The 20915-nt window shown below is 35.4% G+C and overlaps 1 protein-coding gene across 1 annotated transcript in view; it reads right to left on the bottom strand.

The window, feature by feature from the left end:
• The window catches only part of PTH2R (parathyroid hormone 2 receptor), a 119994-nt gene that overhangs the window by 49898 nt on the left and 49181 nt on the right, over window positions 1-20915 (bottom strand). The window contains exon 8 of the mRNA XM_027873892.1: window positions 7791-7850. Coding sequence (XP_027729693.1) covers window positions 7791-7850 — 60 coding nt within the window. The remainder of the gene's footprint in view (window positions 1-7790; window positions 7851-20915) is intronic.

The following is a 20915-nucleotide window of genomic DNA, read 5'->3' as shown; positions in this document are numbered from 1 at the left end:
TAATTTAATATTTTGATGGTATCTTTCACTGTATAACATCTTCCTACATACATGATCTTATCACTTCTTCACAAGAATCTTGTGAGATTATTTACAGATGAAGGAATAGAGACCCATAGAGGTTAGATGACTTTTCTAAGGTCACACAATTGGTAGAACCAGTATTAGAACCCAGGGTTTCCTACCTTCAGACCAGTGTTCTTTCTGCTACTATAAAGACCACTGATATTGAAAGCTCTTCATAATTTCCTACCTTTCCAGTATTTTTGCTTCTTACTCCCTTTCACGTACAATATGATCCAGCAACAAGGCCTTCTTGCTCTCCCATGAAAACAGACCCATCTCCTGTCCCTGTCACTTTGCTCTGGTTTTGCATCTAATACTTGGAATAATCCACACTTTTCCCTTTGCTTTTAGTTTCCTTGGCTCCTGTCAATACTTAGCTCAAAGCCCATGTTCTGTAAGAGGTCTTTTCTAGTCCCCCCCCCCCCAATTTTGAATACTTTCTCCTTTCAGATTACTTTAACCTACTGTGTGTATTTTGTTGACCAAGTAGTTAGACAACAGCATCCTGGTGGAACAAATTATCCTGTTAAATTCATGGTTTTTACCTTCTGTCCAGGTAAAAAGAGGTAAAGACTGGTTCCTAGATTTTTTTTTTCAATAATGTTATTCATGCTACTGGTACAGAAAACTTGTGCAAATTGATCTATTTACTGTGCTAAAATAAGCATTTGAATCATTGTTCTGAAAGCATTTTCACGCTTACTGGAAGTATTTACAAGAGTAAAACTGAGAAATGATGTTCAAGTCAAGCAGCCTTTTCAAGTTGCCCAAGAGGAATCTTGTTAAAATTGGAGAGGAGAGAGAGTAATTCTGGGGATATCTGAATTGATTTGACTTGTTTCTGGTGTAATATGTATGTGGTTGTTTTTCAAATGATGTAAGATCAGTCAAGAAAAATCAAAGGATGTCTCAAACTGACTACCCAGAATTTACTACTCTGGAAAAGCTGCCTTCTCTCTGGCTTATAGGACAGATTATGTGAAGAATGTAGATAATATAGTTTATCAATTTGCTAACCACAAAAGCTGTTCATTTCTTTCTGTTTTGTAAGTTTTTCTTCTTTGTGGCATTGTTTCTGAAATCTATTCTTTCCCTTAAATAAACATAATATATGTATTCCATTAATAGTATTTCATCATGTTAAGGTATAAAAAGACTGCCATTTAAAAACACTGGTTTAGCAGAATAGCAAAATACTTGTATTTGAAGAAGGTAAGCAACAGTCTGAAATTTAAAGTACATACAATTTTAATTAGTTACAGAACTATAATTATCTTTTCATTTTTCATTTCATAAGCTTCCAATCTTCTTTTTGATATGAGAGGTAGCTGAGTCTATCTTTCCAGTTGCATCTTGCATTCTTTCCTTTCTCATCCCCTACAGTTGAGTCAAATTGAATTTCTCACTCTTTCTTGAACACATGTAGTTCCTTTCTCAACTTCATGCCTTTGCTCCCATAATTAATTACACCCAGAATGTCCTCTCCATCATCTCCACTGTAATTCTTTTCTATTTCCAATAATTCTTCAAAGTTTAGCTCAGATATTACCTCCTTAGGAGGACAGAATCATAGATTTATATCTAGAAAGCACTTTAGAGATCATCCTATCCAAACCTTTCAATTTAGTGATAATCAGACCAGGAATCCTGAAGTGACTTGCGCATGGCTATACAGGTAGTAAGCAGTAGAAACAACAGCAGAATCTCTATGGTCTGACTCAAAATTTAGTGTTCTTTTTTTTTTTTTACACCATACTTCCTTTCCAAGAAGACTTCTTTAATCTTTCCCAGTCAGAAACGATCACTTACTCTTCCAAATTCTCAAAGTACTATCAATCCCTCTTCTGTATCTATAACCCTACAACCAGATCACACAGGATGTTCAGTAAGTACTGTGGAAATTGCATGTAGCTATATATTGGTTCAAATAATGAATCTTGTGAATCAGTCACATCATTCAGATTCATACTATATACTTTCATTGGCCTAGAACCAATTACCATATCTTACATAATTATAGCTTTGAATAGCAAATTGAAACACATGCAACCAATTCATTGGATTCATTATTTACACTAATCAGGACCTACCTGTATATGGAAATACAGAAGTTAGTTCAGTAGTTTTCTAAGCCAACTGAATGGAGCTGATACCTCATTGTACCTCCATCATCACCAGGATTCTGAGATAAAGGGGAGGATGGGGAATTTTAATAAAACTTTAGGTCATTAAGAATCAGCCTGGCTTAGTGGGTAGCAACTAGAAGACCCTGTATAAATCCTGCCTTTGACTTCTATTGTCTGTGTGACCATAGACACTACTTAGCCTTTCTGCCCCCGTGGTGTTCCCATGGGACTATAATTTCCAGATGAATTACTGGACTACATTAATGGAAAGAGTTTCCACATGGTTTAGTTCTCCACAATAATGAAATCATAGACTTGGACCAAGACCACAAAAACAACAACAAAAACACAATGGGGAATTAATTGGGTATGAGATTGCAATGTAGTATAGTGAAAAAGAACTAATAGGAAAGCCAGGCTACTTGGGTGCCAGTTTTGGCACTCTTACTAAGTCTCTGAGTGACCTTGGGCAAGTAGCCTAATCTTTCTTGCCTCAGTTTTCTAAAATGAGGTAGCTAGACTCACTTATTTTTAAGGTAACTTCCATTTTGAAATCTCTGTTTCTGTACTTTGTGTTATTGTTATTTGTAGTTCTTTTCAGGGAGTGGAGAGTTGGTTTCACCAATACACTTGCCAGCAAACTATCATTATATACTAGCAAACTTGTAAAAAGTTTAACAACTATTGGTACACTCTATGTTTCTGACTTGAGCCTAAAACAAGCATAAAAAGCAAGGAGGAATGTATAGCTGAACATTTGCATTCTGCTACCTTTGTCTTTGTTACAAAGTATCTTCCTTACATGATTTCCGCATATACTTCCCCCGTTTACTCCCCCCCCCCCCCAAAGATCAATTCCTTATAGCAATGAGCAGGTAGTTAGTTTGTTCAGTCATTCAATCATGTCCAAATCTTCATGTGCCTGTGGACCATACTATCCATGTGGTTTTCTTGGCAAAGATACTGGAATGGTTTGCCATTTCCTTCTCCAGGAGATTAAAGCAGAGATTAAGTGATTTGTCCAGGTCACACAGCTACTAAGTGTCTGAGACTGGATTTGAACTCAGGTCTTCCTGACTCCAGGCCAAGTGCTCTATCCACTCATTCACCTAGCTGCCTCCATTAATTACTCCAACAATGTAAATGGAAATAACAAAAATTAAATTGACCATTGTGAAATTAGAATGATAAACATTGGCCATGGAAAACACTTGAGAGAATCCTCTTTATCCTCTTTATTTTACAAGGTGGGAAACTGTACTACTGAGCCACTTATCTGCCTCCTTAAAAATTAATCATTTGACTCAAAGTAGTGTATCATTTAGTCACCTGACTGATTTTTACCACTCAGTGCTATAAGGAATTGATCATTTTGGAGGGGAGGTGTGGAAATTCTGCAAGGTTTGTGTAATAGTTTTAGTTATTTCACAATGTGTTGTATATCTTTGACATTGAGTTTGGATTCAGAATTTATCCAGTATTACTAAAAAATGATGGTCCCCAAAAATAACATTTGTTTTTTCTCCCTCAACAACTAACATAATTTAAAATTTCAAAAATTTTCAAAAAATTTCATTTATCGTAAAGTTGTATACCATCAATACATTTTAAGAAGGAAAGAACATGAATTATTTTTTTGCATCTTATCTCCCTAAGTAGATTATAAGCTCCATGAGGGCAGGACCCATGCTTCATTTATCTTCTTATCTCCCTTAGCTTTTACCCCATAGTAGTTACTTAACAAATGCTTTTTGAAATAAACTTTGTACAACTAAGTTTGTATTTTTTATCTTATTCTCCCTTGCTAGAACATATTCTTGACATATTCATTATATTTAGTTACAGGCTACAAACGAAATTTTTTCCAAGTGACACATTTTTGTCTATATTCAGGGTGACCATTCAGAAGGCAGAGAAGAATAAATACTGGCTGGGGTAGTCTAGATTGAAAACAATCAAGAGCCTCTGCTAATCTCAAACATTAGACCAAAGAAAAGGTAAATTTTACTTTGGAGAGACTGAAAGATACCCCCCTCCTTACTGGATTTTATTACATCTCTGCAGAAAATTTACCATCTCAGAAAGCTCTGAGAGTGGCTATTTGCTACCGGGTGACTAAATTTCATTAGGAGAAGACCAATTACCAGTGCCTCAATAAGAGCTACCTCTTCCATCTTTAGAGAATTTTTATGCTGAACAAAAATTTACTTTAATGCAACTAAAAGGTTGCATATCTTTCAAACAATTCAAAACATTAAGCTTTTGGGTACAAACATCACTGAGATTCAGCGTTTGCTACAGGTTTCATTACCCTATGGGAAACATGGGAAAATCGACCCTGAAGTGAGAAAGTTTACTTACATTTCTTGTTTTTCTGTGGAAGTTTATTTTAGGTTTTATCATTTGTTCTTCAGCCTGATCCTTTAAGGTGGGTGTCTCCCAAGCTTCTTTCTATATTCTCTTTCTTATCAATCTTAATATAGTCCCATGGCTTTGACTGCAATCTCTTATATATGATCCGTACATCTTTATTTCAGGTCTATATTTCCAACTATTGGGCATTTTTATTTGTAGCTCCATTGGCACCTGAACTCCAAATGTCCAAAACTAAGCTGATCATTTTTGCCCTCCCAGGCCTGCTCCTCCTGACTTCCTTGTTTCTGTTAACAGTATTACCAGTCATTCAGTCTCCCATATTGAAACCCTGGTGCTATCTTTAACCTCTTCATGCCTCTGTCTCTACCCACTAAGCCCTACTGATTCTATCTTTGCAATTCCTCTCATATCCATGTTCTCTCCTTTCTTATTCCTGATGTAGGAAAGATTGGTGGATTTGGGGTTAAGATCCCTGGGTTGAAATCACATTTCTGACATTATATGGGGGAATTTTGGGCAAATCACGTAACCTTGCTGACCCTAATTTTCCTTTGAAGATGATATTACTTATTATACTTACCTCACAGGTTGTAAGGACCAAATGAAATGATGTATGAAAAGAACATTCTAGTTTTTAAAGTACTTGTGGGGTTTTGGAATGTTAAAGAGAAGGGGATACTAGTTTTCCTTCCTTGACATGAGCCATGCCATTTTAGAATATACCTCCATTGAGTACTGACTTCTTCCCTCCCCATCCTGGACTATTATTACCATCTAATTAGTCTTCTCAATTCCATCCCTTGCATTACTTCCGCATTATTCTCATTATGCCTAGAACTTCTTATCCCATTTCTCTGTTCAAAATCTTTCAATTAATCAATAATAATAATAGTATTTATATAGTGCCCATTATATGACTGACACTGTGCAAAGCACTTTAAAAATATTATCTCATTTGATCCTCATGAAAACCCTTAGAAGTAAGTGCTATTGTTAGCCCCATTTTACAGTTGAAGAAACTAAACAAAGGTTAATTGACTTAGTGTCCAAAGTCACACAGCTAGTAAGTGTCTGAGGTTGGATTTGAACTCAGAATTACTATTTCCTAAGCCCAAGCTCCTTAGCCTAGTATTAGATATTCGACAATCTAAGGCTTTTCAACATTTTCATTCTTATCTGACACAACTCCCTAACCATTATTTACCACCATTCTTCAATTAAGCTGAACTATTTATAAAGGTCTCATAACTTCTTCACTCTATGCCTTTATGTATACCCTTCGTTATAATTGTAATGAGTACTTAGGCTCTCCCTCACCTCATTTCCCTAAACTTTTGTAATCCTATCTGTCATTTTATTTCTTTTTTTATCATGATAGGTTATCTTATTTTTTATTATGTGTATAAACCAGGGCAAGACAAAGTGATACAGGATGAAACTAATGACATTGTTAGTGATAAAGTTACTTTGTACTTTGTAGTACTTTAGTAGCTATAGAATGAACTGAATCTTTATGACCTCCTTTTGTAAAAGCATCTTGACTTTTTGGATGGAACTTAATGAGGTCATCAATTCAAAGAATGGTCATTGTAGCTACTATTGCAAATTTCAGACTCAACTTTAACTATGGCAAGTTCAAAAGTCAAGCTCAAATGTAGCCCTCTCCCTGATCTTCACCAATGGGGCAATGACCATCTGCTTTGGCCCCACCTAGTACTTTGGTTGCACTTTTTATGTTGACTTACCAGTTTTCCCCCTTAGTTTAGTTACTTGTGTATGTGTCCTATCTTCCTATTGGACAGTAAGCTCTAACAGGGTAGGAACTTTCTCTTATCTAAACTTTGTTTCTCTCCCAGCATCTTTCACAATACTCTGTGCACAACTAATAAATAATAATTGAATTTAAGTTAATCCAGAAATTACATTTTATTTCCAGAATCTAAAATTTAAAAAACTATAACATAAATATGGAAATGTACAGGATGTACAGATGCTTAATTATACTCTGTGCTTTTGACATGGCACCTAAGGTTAAATACACTAATAGCTAACCCATCTCATTTAAAACTACCCTCATAGATTCTCTTTTTCTTAATGAGTGTGACAAAAACAGCAAAGTGCATGCACCAGATAGAATTTTCTTTTCTTGTTTGACTTATCATTACTCAGCACAGAAATGAAATGAAAAATGAACAATTCAGTGTTCATCCATCATTCATCCCCTAGAGGGAAATATGCACAAATGGGGACATGGGGTGGTGTGGAAGTGGGAAGAGGGATTCTTCACAAAGTTCACCTGAAGCCAATTAAAATTATTTCACCAAGTTCCCGGCAATCTGACAGAAGATAGCTGGTAACAGTCACAAGTACAGTGTACTTCTACTGTCTTTCAACTGTTAATATTTTCCACTTTGCTTCTGGTACTATACAATTTAGAAGGAAGGTTCTCAAACTTTTTTTCCTTTTAATATGGAAGGATTAAACTTCAACAATTGCTAATTTCCTGACTAACTACACTGTTAGATCCTTCATAGCCAAGTGCTACTGAAGTTAGAAAAGGGAGCATGTAGGCTGAATTATTTAGGGAAAACTGAATAGAAAGGGGCCACTCTGGTTTTTAATGACATCATATGCTATATTGTAATAGTACTTATTGTTATTAAAACTTTCAGAATATTGTTTATTTTGTTACATTTGTTATTAAAAACTTCATAAAATGCTTTCTTTTATAAAAAAGGCATTATCATGTCTTAGAGTGGAAAAGAGCCTCAAACATCTTCTCCATGGATTACATACCTGGGGACTTTGAACTTTAGAAAAACATTTACAGTTAAAAACAATATAATTCTTTCCTTTATGGTGCTAAATATATATGTTTTGTTTGTTTGTATGTATATATATATATATTTATACACACACATACACACACACACACATATATATATATATATACATACATATAGCTACTGCTAGCTACTAGCTAGTTAGTTTAAATACATTCAGTTCCCTTTACTAGCTGAAGAAACTAAAGTTCATTAATATGTGTCTGTTTCATGTAACAAGACCTAGCCTGTAGAGCATCTAATGGACAAGGAACAGAAAGGTTGTTTTTGCATTCATGAAGTTAATTTCCCCATTAACAAGATCCAGATGCCCTTAAGTGTTAAAGGCTATATCTGGTGAAAAGACTATGTTCTTTCCCCCCCTTTTTTTACACTTAACTCTCATCTGCTACCATTGCTCGTACCACTGTCCAGGCCACAACAAACACTGCCGGAAATCCTGTAAGTAAAAACAAAACAAAACAAAACAAAAAACAACAGGTTTGTGGTAGCATTGATTTCAGATTTTTTAACCGTATAAAATTATCACTGAAAAGTATTTACTGGATTCAAATTTAAAGATGTCAGACATTGCTCTAGAAGAGTTCTTTGTGACTTGAATCGACTCACTACGTGCACATGACTTACCAGTCTCTCTAGAATTTGTCACAAACATTTGTTTTTCTTGTAATGGGTAACCTAAAGATTATGGTCAGTTTAATTGAAGCATGAAAGGTTATGGGATCAAACTCTATCTGGAAATGGCTGAGGGGACCAAGGGCAAAAACATGGCAGGGTCTCAACGTTTGGCTTCTAATTTTAGATGGATACCATAATTTCAATGGAGAGTAAATGATCAAAAGCATGGGAGATGACATTTGAAGATAAACTTAGTAGATTAAGAGATTTCAGTCTGGAAAGATGAAAGCTTAGAGAGCATAGAATTGAAATTCATGAACTGATAAAGGTTCACCCAACATAGCAATTCTTACTTTCCTTTTTGTCATTTGAAGATATTAATAATTTTTTCAATCCTATTCTGATCATGCCTGATCAGACCCCTTCAGTATCTATGGATTTAGTTAGTATTCTAATATCTACATGTTTGCATGCTCCATCTAAACATTCTCATTTATGTTTATCAACAGGTATATATTAAGCACCTAATATGTACCAGGTCTTGTGCTAGGTTCTAGATATTAAATATAAGAATAAAATAGTCCCAAACCTCAAGGAGTTTACATTCTACATTTTCCCAAAACACTATTCTTTGTCCTCTACTAAACTGTTAGAAACTCTTTAAAGAAGGTACTGTCTTCAACTACTATTCCTTTCTGAGCCCATAGCATTTTGTATAATAGTCTATGTAAAAGTAGTCCTTAAAATTTATTAAATCAGTATAGTTTGTTTAATGGAGAGCACGTCTGGAATTCAGAATTTTTTTAAAGATTAAGTTGAAAAACATTATACTGGATGCCATGTTTTAATGAATTGTTTTCCATAGTTATAGACAGATTTTCTCATTCCCCTTTGCAGGCACTTCTTTTCCAAAACTTGAATAATTTTTTTTTTAAAGCAAGAATAAAAGAAACCAAAATCATTACAAATTCTCAATAAGATAATCATTTAGAACATATCACACATGCATAATATATATACACACAGAGATGAATATCCAACAAATATCCAACAAATTTGCCTACATTTGAAAACTTGGCTTTAAATTAAAATGCTATAATATAACAACTCCTTTAGGTTGGCAATATTGTATAGAGGAAAACAATGGCCCAGCAGATAGGGAATTTGCCTTCTAGTTTTATCCCTGACATTAACTGGCAACATGACCTTGAAGAAATTATTTCACTTGTTTCAATCTCTTCTCTCTTTAATCAAATAAACCCAAACTTTAAGGTCACATGATTTTATAATTCTCATATATTAATTTAAAGAGGGAAACTTTTTTAAAAAAAGATTTTTGTTCAGTTTTTACATTTGCTTCTGATTTCTTTCTAAAGATTTTTTATTGAATCTTTATTTTATAATAGCTAACATTTATATATTGCCTACTTTGTCCTAGGCACTGTGCTAAATACTTTACAAATATCTCATTTGATCCTCACAATAACCCTGGGAGGTAGGTGCTTTTATTATCCTTATTGTATAGTTGAGGAAACTGAGGCCAGCTGAGGTTAAGTGATTTGCCCAGGGTCACACAGCTTGTAAGTGTCTGAGGATGGATTTGAATTCGGATCTTCTCGATTCCAGGCCTAGAGCTCTATCCACTGTGCCATCTAGTTGCCTCAGCAGATGACAACTGAATATATAATTAAACATAAGAGGATATTCATCTGATATGTAAGGGTTTTATATATATATACACATACATATGTATATGTAAATATATATATACACATATGTATATGTAAATATATATATTTATATATATATATACACACATACACACACATATATATATATATGTATCTATATGCCTGGTATATATAAAAGGTAGCCAGGTGGCACAATGAGCCCGGACAAGACATTTAGCTGCTATTTGCCTTAATTTTCTCAATTATAAAATGGGCATAATAATAGTACCTACCTCCCTGGAATTTTTGGATGATCAACTAAGATGATACTTAGAGAACATTTAACATAGTGTCTGACACATGGTAGTTGCTTAATAAATGCTTATTTCCTTATGAAGAACATAAAATGTTTAAAACTGCAAATTAGTGAATACAACAAAACTATTGTAATAATAAGAGTGTCAATTTAAAGTTGGAATGGGCCTTGGAGGTTATCTACCCTAAACTTCTCATTTTATAGATGATAGCTGAGATCTGGAGAAGTTAAATGACTTCCCCAAAATCATGTGAGGATTCCTTCTAGAAGTAGGACTCAAACCCAGATCTTTCAACTTCAGATTTAAAATCACATATGATGCTGCCACAAATGATACTTCAAAAGGAACCTCAGGAATTGCATTCTAAACTAAGCAAAATGACTTAACTTTTCAAGCTTATAGACTTAGAGCTGGAAAGGACCTCGGGAGGCCATCTGGTCCAATCTTCCCATTTCACATGAGACTCAGAGAGGAGAAAGCCTCCTAAGGTCACAAAAGGAGGAGCCAGCAGATGTGGGATTCAGCCAGCTTCTCTGCTTCCATCTTTCTTTCCACTGCCCTACACTGTCTTCCATATTCTTTTCAAAAAGTTTATGAAAGATGCTCTTATCTGAGGCTTGGCAATAAGGAAATGACGTACATCATCATCATAATCATCATCAGTTGTTACTGTAATAGTCATTGTTGTACAGTCCTAGTCATGGCAGTACTTTTATATGATAAAACACATATTTAGATCATTTTCTTTGGCAATATGTAACTAGAGAACTGCAGACACAGACTGAGAAGAGACATCGCATTTTCTGCAAGGACGGAGAGCTAGCACTTTTAATGTTTTCTATAAGCCCCAAAGACATGAGAAACCAAGTTTTTAGGATCATACATTTAAAGCTGGAAGGGAACTTTGAGGTCCATCTAGTCAAGTTCTTAACTTCTTCTGGCCTTGATTGTCTGGTGAAGCCTATAGATTCCTCCTCAAATAATATTATTACATTCATAAAATAAAATACGTAGGATTACAGAGAAAGCAAATATATTGAAACCAAAATTATAAAAATATTTTTAAAAAGCCCTAGTTTATGGATTCCACATTAAGAACCTCCAAAATCCAGAACAATTTCCTCATTTTACATATCAGGAAATTGAGGTCCAGAAAAGTTGTGATTTGTCTAAGGTCACAAAGGTTGAAAGTGCCAGACGTAGATTTGAACTTAGGTCCTTTTGACTTGAAATCAACCACCCTTTCCCACACTTTACAGTGCATCAAATAAAAACAAACACAAAACAAACATACAAACAAAAAATAACAAGGTGAAACCAACCAATCAGAAATACCTTATAAATGGAGATTAAGTGAAAAAGACCAAAGGACAATCAATATATATGTATGTGTGTGTATACATACACATACTCATACAGAAATACTGGAGTGGTTTGCCTTTTCCTTCTCTAGCTCATTTTAAAGATGAGGAACTAAGGCTAACAGGGTTAAGTGACTTGCCCAGGGTCACATAGTTAGTAAATATCTGAGGCTGGATCTGAATTCATGAAGTCTTCATGGTCTATCCACTGTGTCACCTAGCTGCCCTATAATCATACATTTTTATATGTACATATGTATAATATATGTACATATATAATATAAAATAATGCATCACATATAATAATACATTATATATAAAACCATATATTATATATAATCATACATTATATATCTATAACCATACATTATATACACATACACACATGTATACATAGAAAAAAACATTATCATCCATTTGCCTTTATTTTGTAAGAATTTTATGTCAGAATAAAAACAAGCATATACTAAGTGATGAAAAGAAGCTGATAACAGATCTTATGACAATCATTTTCAGTATTTATCTTTAATTAGCTCAGGAAAACCCAAGTCAGAGATACCATCTATTCCGGTAGAAGAGCTGATTCTCTTTTTCTTCCATTTTTACTATTATGAATCAGCAAAATTGAGGTAAGTAAAGCCACTTAACAAATGAACAGAGAATGAGTAATAAAATTCTAAGTATTTATCTGCCTGGGTAAATGTTAAAGTAAGAACTTTTAGGTCCTCTTGAAAAACAAATGCATACAAGGAATCTAAGCAAGTCCTTTCCTCTAATGAAGGCAATAAATCACATACTAGGAAGCAAGTTTGGAATCAGCCTTTCTATGAATTACGCAGGCAAAGAATCCTGCAGAGTAGCTAAAAGTCTATTGATTGTTAGATTTTTCTAATGGAAGTTTGGAAAGAGGAGTCAGAAGCAAATATAGTATCTGCTTAACTCACAACAAGACAGGGTATTATACTATATTTTAGGATAGAAAGAAAATGAAAACAAAGTATTACAGGAGTATATTGAGAAGTTAATATGATTAAATGGTTGGTGGAGCTTCATTCCAGTGGTATGTTATTCTCTCCAACGAACATGTGATAATAAGAGTTAGCATTTATATAGTGCTTGAAGGTTTGTCAGATGCTTTATGTGATATCTCATATGACCCTGACAACAACCTTGTGAGTTATCCCCATTTAACAGATGAGGAGACTGAGGCTGACTGTCTTGTGTCTGAGGCAGGATTGAAATTCTGGTCTGCCTAACTCCAATCCACTGTGCCACCTAAATGTAGCTTGCCTCCATGGTCATCACATTTTGAGTCATTTCTATTTTTTATAACTATGTCAGTGGAAGGAATAGCTAACCTATTGGATAATAGACTCAGGCTAATAATAATAATGATAAGAAGAACAATAACAACAGCAATAGCAACAGCTAACAAAGCACTTTCGGGTTTGCAAATATCTCATTTTATACTCATAACAACCTTGGGAGGCAGGTGTGATTCTTATCCTCATTTCACAGATGAGAAAATTGAGGCACACAGAGATTAAGTGACTTGTTCAAGGTCACACAGCTAATAAATGTTTGAGGCAAAATTCGAACTTGTTTTCCTGACTCTAGGAGTAGTGTTTTATTCATTGTGCCACCTTTAGATGTCCAAAGTTCACAACAAGAACAAGAAATGTGGACTGTAAGATGAAATTTGAGAGGCATATGCCAACTCCTAAAAAAAAAGTCGATCTCAAAAGTGGAAGATTGAGAATACGTGGCTAAAGCAGTGCAGATGCAAAAGATCTGGGGATTTTGGTGAATTTGGAACTCAATATACGTCATCAGTAAAACCCAGTGGCCAAAAAAAGAATTAATTCAGAAGAAGTGATCTAGAATGAGGGCAACAGTAGTCTTGCTGTACTGTTATGACCTGATCAGAACATCTGGAATATAGTTAGTTCTGGGAGATATATTTGAGAATTGACATCAATAAGCTAGAGAACAGCCAAAGGATGGTGACCAGCTGCCCAGTCATTTAACACGTATTAAGAGCCTTCTATGTGTAAGGTACTGTGCCAAGAGCTGGGGATACAAAGAAAAACAAAAGCCACTCTCTGACATGGAGTTCACAATCTAATGGGGCAAAGGGAAGGGACAACAGACAAAATAACTTTGTAATACAACCTCAAAACAGAACAAATTTTAAATCATCAACAGAGGGGAGCCACTAGTATTTAAGAGGATCAGGAAAGGCTCCTGGTAGAAGATGTGATTTTAGTTGGGACTTGAAGGAAGCCAGGAGGTCTAAATGAGAAGGGAGAACATTACTAGTATGGAGAACATTGGTGAAAATACTCTGAGTCAGGAAAAGAATGTCTTCTTGGTGATACAGACAGGAAGCCAGTGTCACTGGATTACAGTGGGGTGACTCATGTAAGTTGTAAGAAAATTAGAAAACTGGAGAGGGGTAAGTTAGGCTGCCAAACAGAGGATTTCATATATGATCCTGGAGGTAATCAGAGTCAATGGAGTTTATTGACTAGGGAGATAATATAGTCAGACCAGTACTTTAGAAAGATCACTTTGCAGCGGAATACAGGATGAAGTCGAGTGGGGAGAGACCTGAAGCAGAGAGATCAGTAAGCAGGCTATTGCCATGGTACAGGTATGAGATGATGAGAGCCTGCCCTGCTGTGGTGGCAGGGCCAGTGGAGAGAAGGGGGCATATTGGAGATATTACAAAGGTAAAATTGACAACAGATTGGATATGGGGCAGGGTGAGAGAGAGTAAAGAGTTGAAGGTGATACCTAGGTTGTGAATCAGGATTACTGAGAGGAAAGTGGTGCCCTTTGAGCAAAAGGAATGCTAGGAATAGGAGAAGGCTTTTTTGGGGGCGGGGATAATGAGTTCAGTTTTGGACATATTGATTTTAACCTGCCTATGGGACATGTAGTTCGAGATATTCAAAAGGTAGTTGGAGATGCGAGACCTTTGAGGTCTGCAAAGAGGTATAAGTTGGATAAGTCGATTTGGGAATCATCATCAAAGAGATGATACATGGGAACTGATTAGATCACCAAGTAAAATAATATAAAAAGAGAAGGAAAGAATGCTTAGGACAGAGCCCTGATGGACATCATTGGTTAGCAGGTATATTCTGGATGAAGATCCAGCAAAGGAGACTGAAGGGTAGTAAGAGAGGTAATGGGAAAACCAGGAAAGAGTAATGATGACAACCTAGAGAGAAGAAGCTATCAATAATTAATAGTCAGAGGTTACAAAAAAGGTCAAGATGGATGAAAACTGTGGCAGAAGGCATCTGAGTGATGTGAGATGAGGAAGAAGGGGGAAGGAGGAGCTCTCAGCAAATAGCCTGATTTTTTTTTCAGTAAAATATGAATCAACATTCTCAGCTGAGAGGGTGGGGGAAGAAAAGGCCATGGAAGGTTTGAGGAGAGATAAAAAGATTTGGAAGAGCCTCTATGGTGGACAATAAAGGGACTAGATTGCCATAAAAGCATGAGCTGAAGGAAAAGTGAAATTTTGAATTGGAGAATAGAAGAGTGATGGAGGTGGGAGAAGAGGATATGAAAGCTAGCTTCAAGTATTTGAAGGCCTGATATGTATAAAAATGGTTCAACTTGCTCTGCTGGTCCCCAGAGGGCTGAATTAGGAGCAAGGAATCGAGATTTCAGGGAAGCAGACTTCTGCTCAATTTAAGGTATGTTTTCCTAAGAGTTAGAGATGTTCAGGATTGGAACAGGTTGCCTCAGGAGGCAGAGACTTCTCCTTACTTGACATTTCCAAGCACAAAATCTAAAGTTAGGCAGGTTATAAAAAAAAGTTCTTATTCAAGTATGGCTTGGACAAGGTGTCCCTTTCAACTCTGCAATTATAAAGCTGATGATGGGAAAAGAGATCTATGTGAAATATAGACAGGTAGATAAATAGGACCAGGTCTAGGTATTTGTCATTTTCTTTTGCAGGGACCTGAGATATCATTTATGTCAAGGTAACTCCTTCTCTCCATGTAGATCAGCAACTTTTCTGCAATTTATAATATCAGAGAATTGCCTAGGGGCACTAGAAGATTAAATGACTTGTCCTGGACCTTAGAGCCGCTACATGCTGTGGGAAAGGCTGGTTGTCTCTACTACTCCACATTACCATATCTGTATGCAAATATGTGAATATATTTATGTCTAATTGCCACCAATGATAAATGAAAAGACCAACTTAATATTGAATGTTTATAATATCTTTTAAATATCACATTATAAACATAATTATTATTCAAACTGGCAACTATTATTTTTCTTTGAAATGAGATAATAAAGTGCTTACTACAATGATTGGCACATAGTAGATGCTTAATAAATTCTTGATCCCTCTCCCATTTTTACTAACCAAATTGTTAATGCTTAGTGCTCATTCTAACTTAAGGAAAAATCACTCTAATTTCTTGCATGTGTAATTACCCATATTGGCTATATGGGGTTTCCTAAAATTCTCAGAGTAGTTTTAAGCTTTAATAGACTTTTGGTACTCCCTGTATAGATATGCAGATGTGTGCAAATATGTGCACACACATACACACACGATTTGTCAGATTCAGGAGTAATGCTATTTTCCTCTAGAACTTGATATCCAGTAACATATCTGCTATTCCACAGGCAAATTACCCAAATATTTCTGCCCCCATAGAAAAGTCTCTATTACTTCCAAATGGCCTTTTTGTTTCTTCTTAGTTTTTAAAAGTTTAATACCTCAGTCACTAAACAATTATCTATTAATTAGTGGACCTATTTTTGAGTAATTTTTAAATGAAAAAAAGGTAAAACTAAGTTATTCTTCCCCATTTTAACTACTTTGGCCAGATCTATTCTGATCATTAAAAAGATTTTTTTTTCTTCTTTTTGCCTGAAGAAGCTTTCAAGGATATAATAAACAAGTGTCAAAATTGTGATAAAATAAAGCTATTGTTTTGTACCTTAGAAACCTGGGCCCTATGAAACTAACATACAGATTCACAAATTTGGCCAGTTTTCCAATTTTAATGTTCTCTTTTGGTCCCTAGGGTCACATTTCCATTTACCAAGAGACTTTCACTGAATCCAAAAGGCAACCACATCAGATATTTCTTCACAGGCAAACATGCAGTAGATGGAGATTGGATTGTGACTTTAAAGAAGATGTTGACTCTGTTAGGCAGAAGTAAAGAGGGAATGTGTTACAAAAATATCAGTAGCCTTGCTGTCCTTTTTGGCCAGTTGTTAGATGTATGAAAACCTCAGTTAGGCTGTTAATGTCTGGCAGTCCTTTTACTGACCTCTTATTTACTCCCTAGCATGCTCTTCACAGCAACTCTTTCCAATCTTTTTTCCCCTTCTCAATTCTCTAGCCTCTCTGATCCCTGCCTCCTCTCAATAATAGTACCATAGTGGACCACCCCATTTCCTACTTACTGAAGACAGTAAGGTCGTCTGATATGGGGCTCCTCTACTCTCCACGCTTCAAGATTTCTTCATGTTTTCATCTATCATCATCTTCATCCTCTTTTTACAATAAATACAAATGTATTTATTCTTTTCCAATGCTCACATCTTTGCCAGTGTATTTGACCTTTTGTGCATTTCTGTTCTAAAAATACCAATACCTAAATAAATGATATTAAATTCTTATCCCAGTCCATCCCCACCTTTTACAAAATTGCAAAATATTGGGCAGAAACTGTGAATGGCAATCAAAATTACATATTGATATAAAAAACTTGCATTTTCCCATCTCTTCACAGCACTCTTAAAAACACTAATAAAACACTATTTTTTTTAAAAAAAAGCTTAATGTTTCTGCCACATCAACTAAATATTTATTAAGTTGCCAGGTGCTATGCATTCCAGGAATACAAGTACAAAGGATAAAACAATCTCTACATGAAAGACACATTCTAATGGGTAAGGCACTGAGTATGTGTGTATGTGTGTGTGTATGTGTGTATATATATATATATATATATATGTTTAAAATATAAATAAACACAAATGCATAAAAATAGTTGAATGCAAGGTAGTTTGGGAAGGAGAGTGCTACCATGGGTGGGATCAGGAAGGATTCCATGCAGTAGATGGTGCTTGGATTATGACTTTAAGGAGGAGGCTGACTGTTAGGAAAAGGTAAAGAGTGAGTGTATTACTAACTTGAAAATATGTTTAATAGGAATGTATATGTATAGCCTGTATCAGATTGGGTGCTGTCTTGGGGAGAGAGGCGAGGAGGGAAGGGGAGAAAAATTTAAAACTCAAAAGCTTATGGAAGTGATTGTTGATCATTCAAAATAAATTAATTAAAAAAAGAAGAGTGAGTGTATTAACAGGCATGTGGACTAGCCAGTTTCACAAAGGTTGGAGACAGGAGATGGAATGCATTATATGAAGAACAGGGAGAAAGCCAATCTGCCTGAATTGCAGGGTGCAGGAGAGTAATGTCCAGTGAGGCTGGGGAGATGGATTGGGACCAGGTTGGGTAAAGCTTTAAAAGCTGCATTTTTGTTGTTCAGTTGTTTCCCCTCTTTGGGGCCCCATTTGGGGTTTTCTTGGCAAAGATACCAAACTGGTTTGCCACTTCCTTCTCCAGCTCATTTTACAGATGGGAAAACTGAGGAAAACAGAGCTAGGAATCAAATAACTAGTAAGTATGTGAGGCCAGACGAGGCTTCCTGCCTCCAGGCCTGGCACTCTATCCACTGTGCCATCTAGCTGCCCAGAAGCTAAAAAGAGGAGTTTATTTATTGTCCTAAAGGCAATAATGACCAAATTTTAGAATTGGAAGAGAATGTATTGGCTATCTAGTACAAATTCTGCATTTTACAGAAGAGGAAACAGATCCCATAAGGCTAGATGTCTTATAAAAAGTCATACAGACAGTTAATGTCAGAATTCAAACTTTGATTTCTTCAAATTTTTTTTCTTTCAGACTTTGACTTCTTTGGTGCTTCTGAGATGGTAAATAAAAAACTAGTGGTCTATGTAACAGAATGGGGACATTAGGCTTGGGGAGGAGTATATGAGGAGGAGTTGAACTTAGGTCTGCCTGACTCCAGGTCTAGGACTCTATTCATTACATTAAACTGCTTCCGGAATATTGTTGATCTACAAGAAGAATTTATAGGAAAAATAGAGGAATGTAGGAAAATACATATAAACTGAGTGGAGTAAATAAAACCAGGAAAGAAACATGAACAGTGACTACAAAAATATACATGGAAGGAATGAAAACCCAAACTGAAGTCCAAGTAATTATAATGACCAAGGTTGGCCCTAGTGAAAAGTTGAGAAAATTTACCTTTCTCTGTTCCTTGTAGAGATGGGGGACTGAGATACTGAGATACAACATATGCTGTCATACTCAGGTTATGTTGTGCTGCTTAGTTTTGCTGAAAATCCTTTTCCCCCTCTCTTTTTTTTTAATCTTTTATACAAGGGTAGGGTATGGATAGATTAAAAATGAATGGGATATATAAGCAAAAGATTGAAATGAAAGTAAAATAACATTTTTAAAATCAAGTTCAATTTACACAAAAATATTCCACATGTAGACCCATTGTTGCATTTGTTATTGTGATTTCTACTGACACCTTTAAGTTATCAAGCGTATACCTTATTTTCAAGGAATATCCTCAAGTAGCAGGGGGCAAGGCTAATCATGTAATATAGCTAATAGCCTGAACAGCAGGAAGGTATTTAAAGTACAATGTTCTCTCATGTATTCATTGAGGTTTCTAATTTACAAATATCATTTATAGCCACTTTAGGGTGGATTCCGTTTTTGAAATCTTTCTCAGAATGAAGACTTAATTTCTTAGAAAATAACATCAAGCAATCCAGAGCAAAACCACCACCACCCACACCCACACACACCAACAACAACAACAAAGAAATAACAGGAAATCTAAACCCCTCCCCCCAAATTAATGAGAAATAAAATTTAGAACACGTCAAAAATTCCATCTTGAGTTTTAATGAAAACCACATTATAGTGAGGCAGGTTACTTAACACAATTCTTTACAAGTCCCACAAATTGAATGTGTATTAAGTAACTAAGAGTAAGAGTTTCAATTAGTTATTTGAAAGAATGAAGAATAACACAGTGGCTATATGGGTTTGGTTGCAATAAAAAGTAATATTATTTAGCTTCATTAACTGCTAATGAAAGACATGAGAGTTTCTTAGGCAGGTTGCCTCTAGAACTAGAATTTTATTCATATCTATCATTATAATATTTTCATAAGTGAATTGTCATAGCAAAATGAACCACTCAATTGATTTTATTTTCTATTAAAGATTATTAATTAATTAGCAAGACTAGCAGCATGTCTTGCTTCCAAATTTAAAAAAAAAACCTGAAATATATTAAGTCAAATCAAGGAAATGGGTAACTTTATCTTGAGGAGTCTTTGGAAGCTGCTGATGGACTCTTAAGTCCTGAAGGGCTTTTTTTTTTTTTTTTAAGCTTTTTCTTATGTTTAGCTTGTAGCAAATTTCATTGTAAAGAATAATTGATGATGAGGAGGGTTAGCATTAGTTCCCTCAAACACTTTACCTAATTGTAAACAGACTCAACTTTTTAACTTCTTATGAGCCTTAAAATGGTGGAATATATGACCTTTCTTCTCAAATCATGTCATGTTGCAGTGTAACTTAACCATTTGTCTTTCTAGTACTAGAACACTAACCTTGCAGTTTGGGAGTGTTGACAGTGGGTTGTTCAACCATTTTTCAGTTATATATGACTTTTCAGGACCCCATTTGGGGATTTATTGGCAAAGATACTGGAGTAGTTTGCCATTTCTTTCTCCAGCTCTTTTTACAGCTGAGGAAACTGAGGCAAACAGGGTTAAATGACTTGCCCAGGGTCACATAGCCAGTAAGTGTCTGAGGCTAGATTTGAACTCATGAATCTTCCTGTCTCCTGGCTCTGTACTCTATCCACTGTGTCACCTAGCAGTGAGTTGTACTGTTTAGTTTATCACTTACATACTTTTTCTTTTCTTCCTTCCTTCTTTCATTTCACAAGTTAATTAATCAGGTTAGGGAATGAGGGTATTAACACATCCACTAATTTAAAAATGAAATACAAAAAAAGTACAGTGTAATTTCCAGAAGAGGATTGTATTGACTCTTCTATTTCTCTTTTGTGTTTCTATGTCATTAAAATGAATGAGAAAGAAGAGAAGTGCAGAGGAGGCAGGCAGGGAAAGAGACAGACATAGAGACAAATATGTGTATGTGTGTGTGTGTAGAGAGTGAGTTTTTGTCCGCAGTTGTTTGCATATTGACTCCCCCATTAGTTTGTGAGTTCTTTGAGATCAAGAACTGTGGTTTTTTTGGCCTTTCTTCATATCCATAGTACTTAGGAGAGACTTTTAATAATTTTTTTCCTAATAAAGACAGAGACAGAGACAGAAGCAGACAGATAGAGACACAGAGACAGAGATACACAGAGAGACACAGAGGGAAAGAAAGAGGGGAGAAAGAGAAAGAGAGAGGCTG

The sequence above is a fragment of the Vombatus ursinus genome, unplaced genomic scaffold (genome assembly GCF_900497805.2).
Source record: "Vombatus ursinus unplaced genomic scaffold, bare-nosed wombat genome assembly UNPS02014802.1, whole genome shotgun sequence".
NCBI classification, from domain to species: Eukaryota; Metazoa; Chordata; class Mammalia; order Diprotodontia; family Vombatidae; genus Vombatus; species Vombatus ursinus.
Note: the sequence above shows the minus strand (reverse complement) of the source record. Positions and strands in the feature narration are given on the sequence as shown.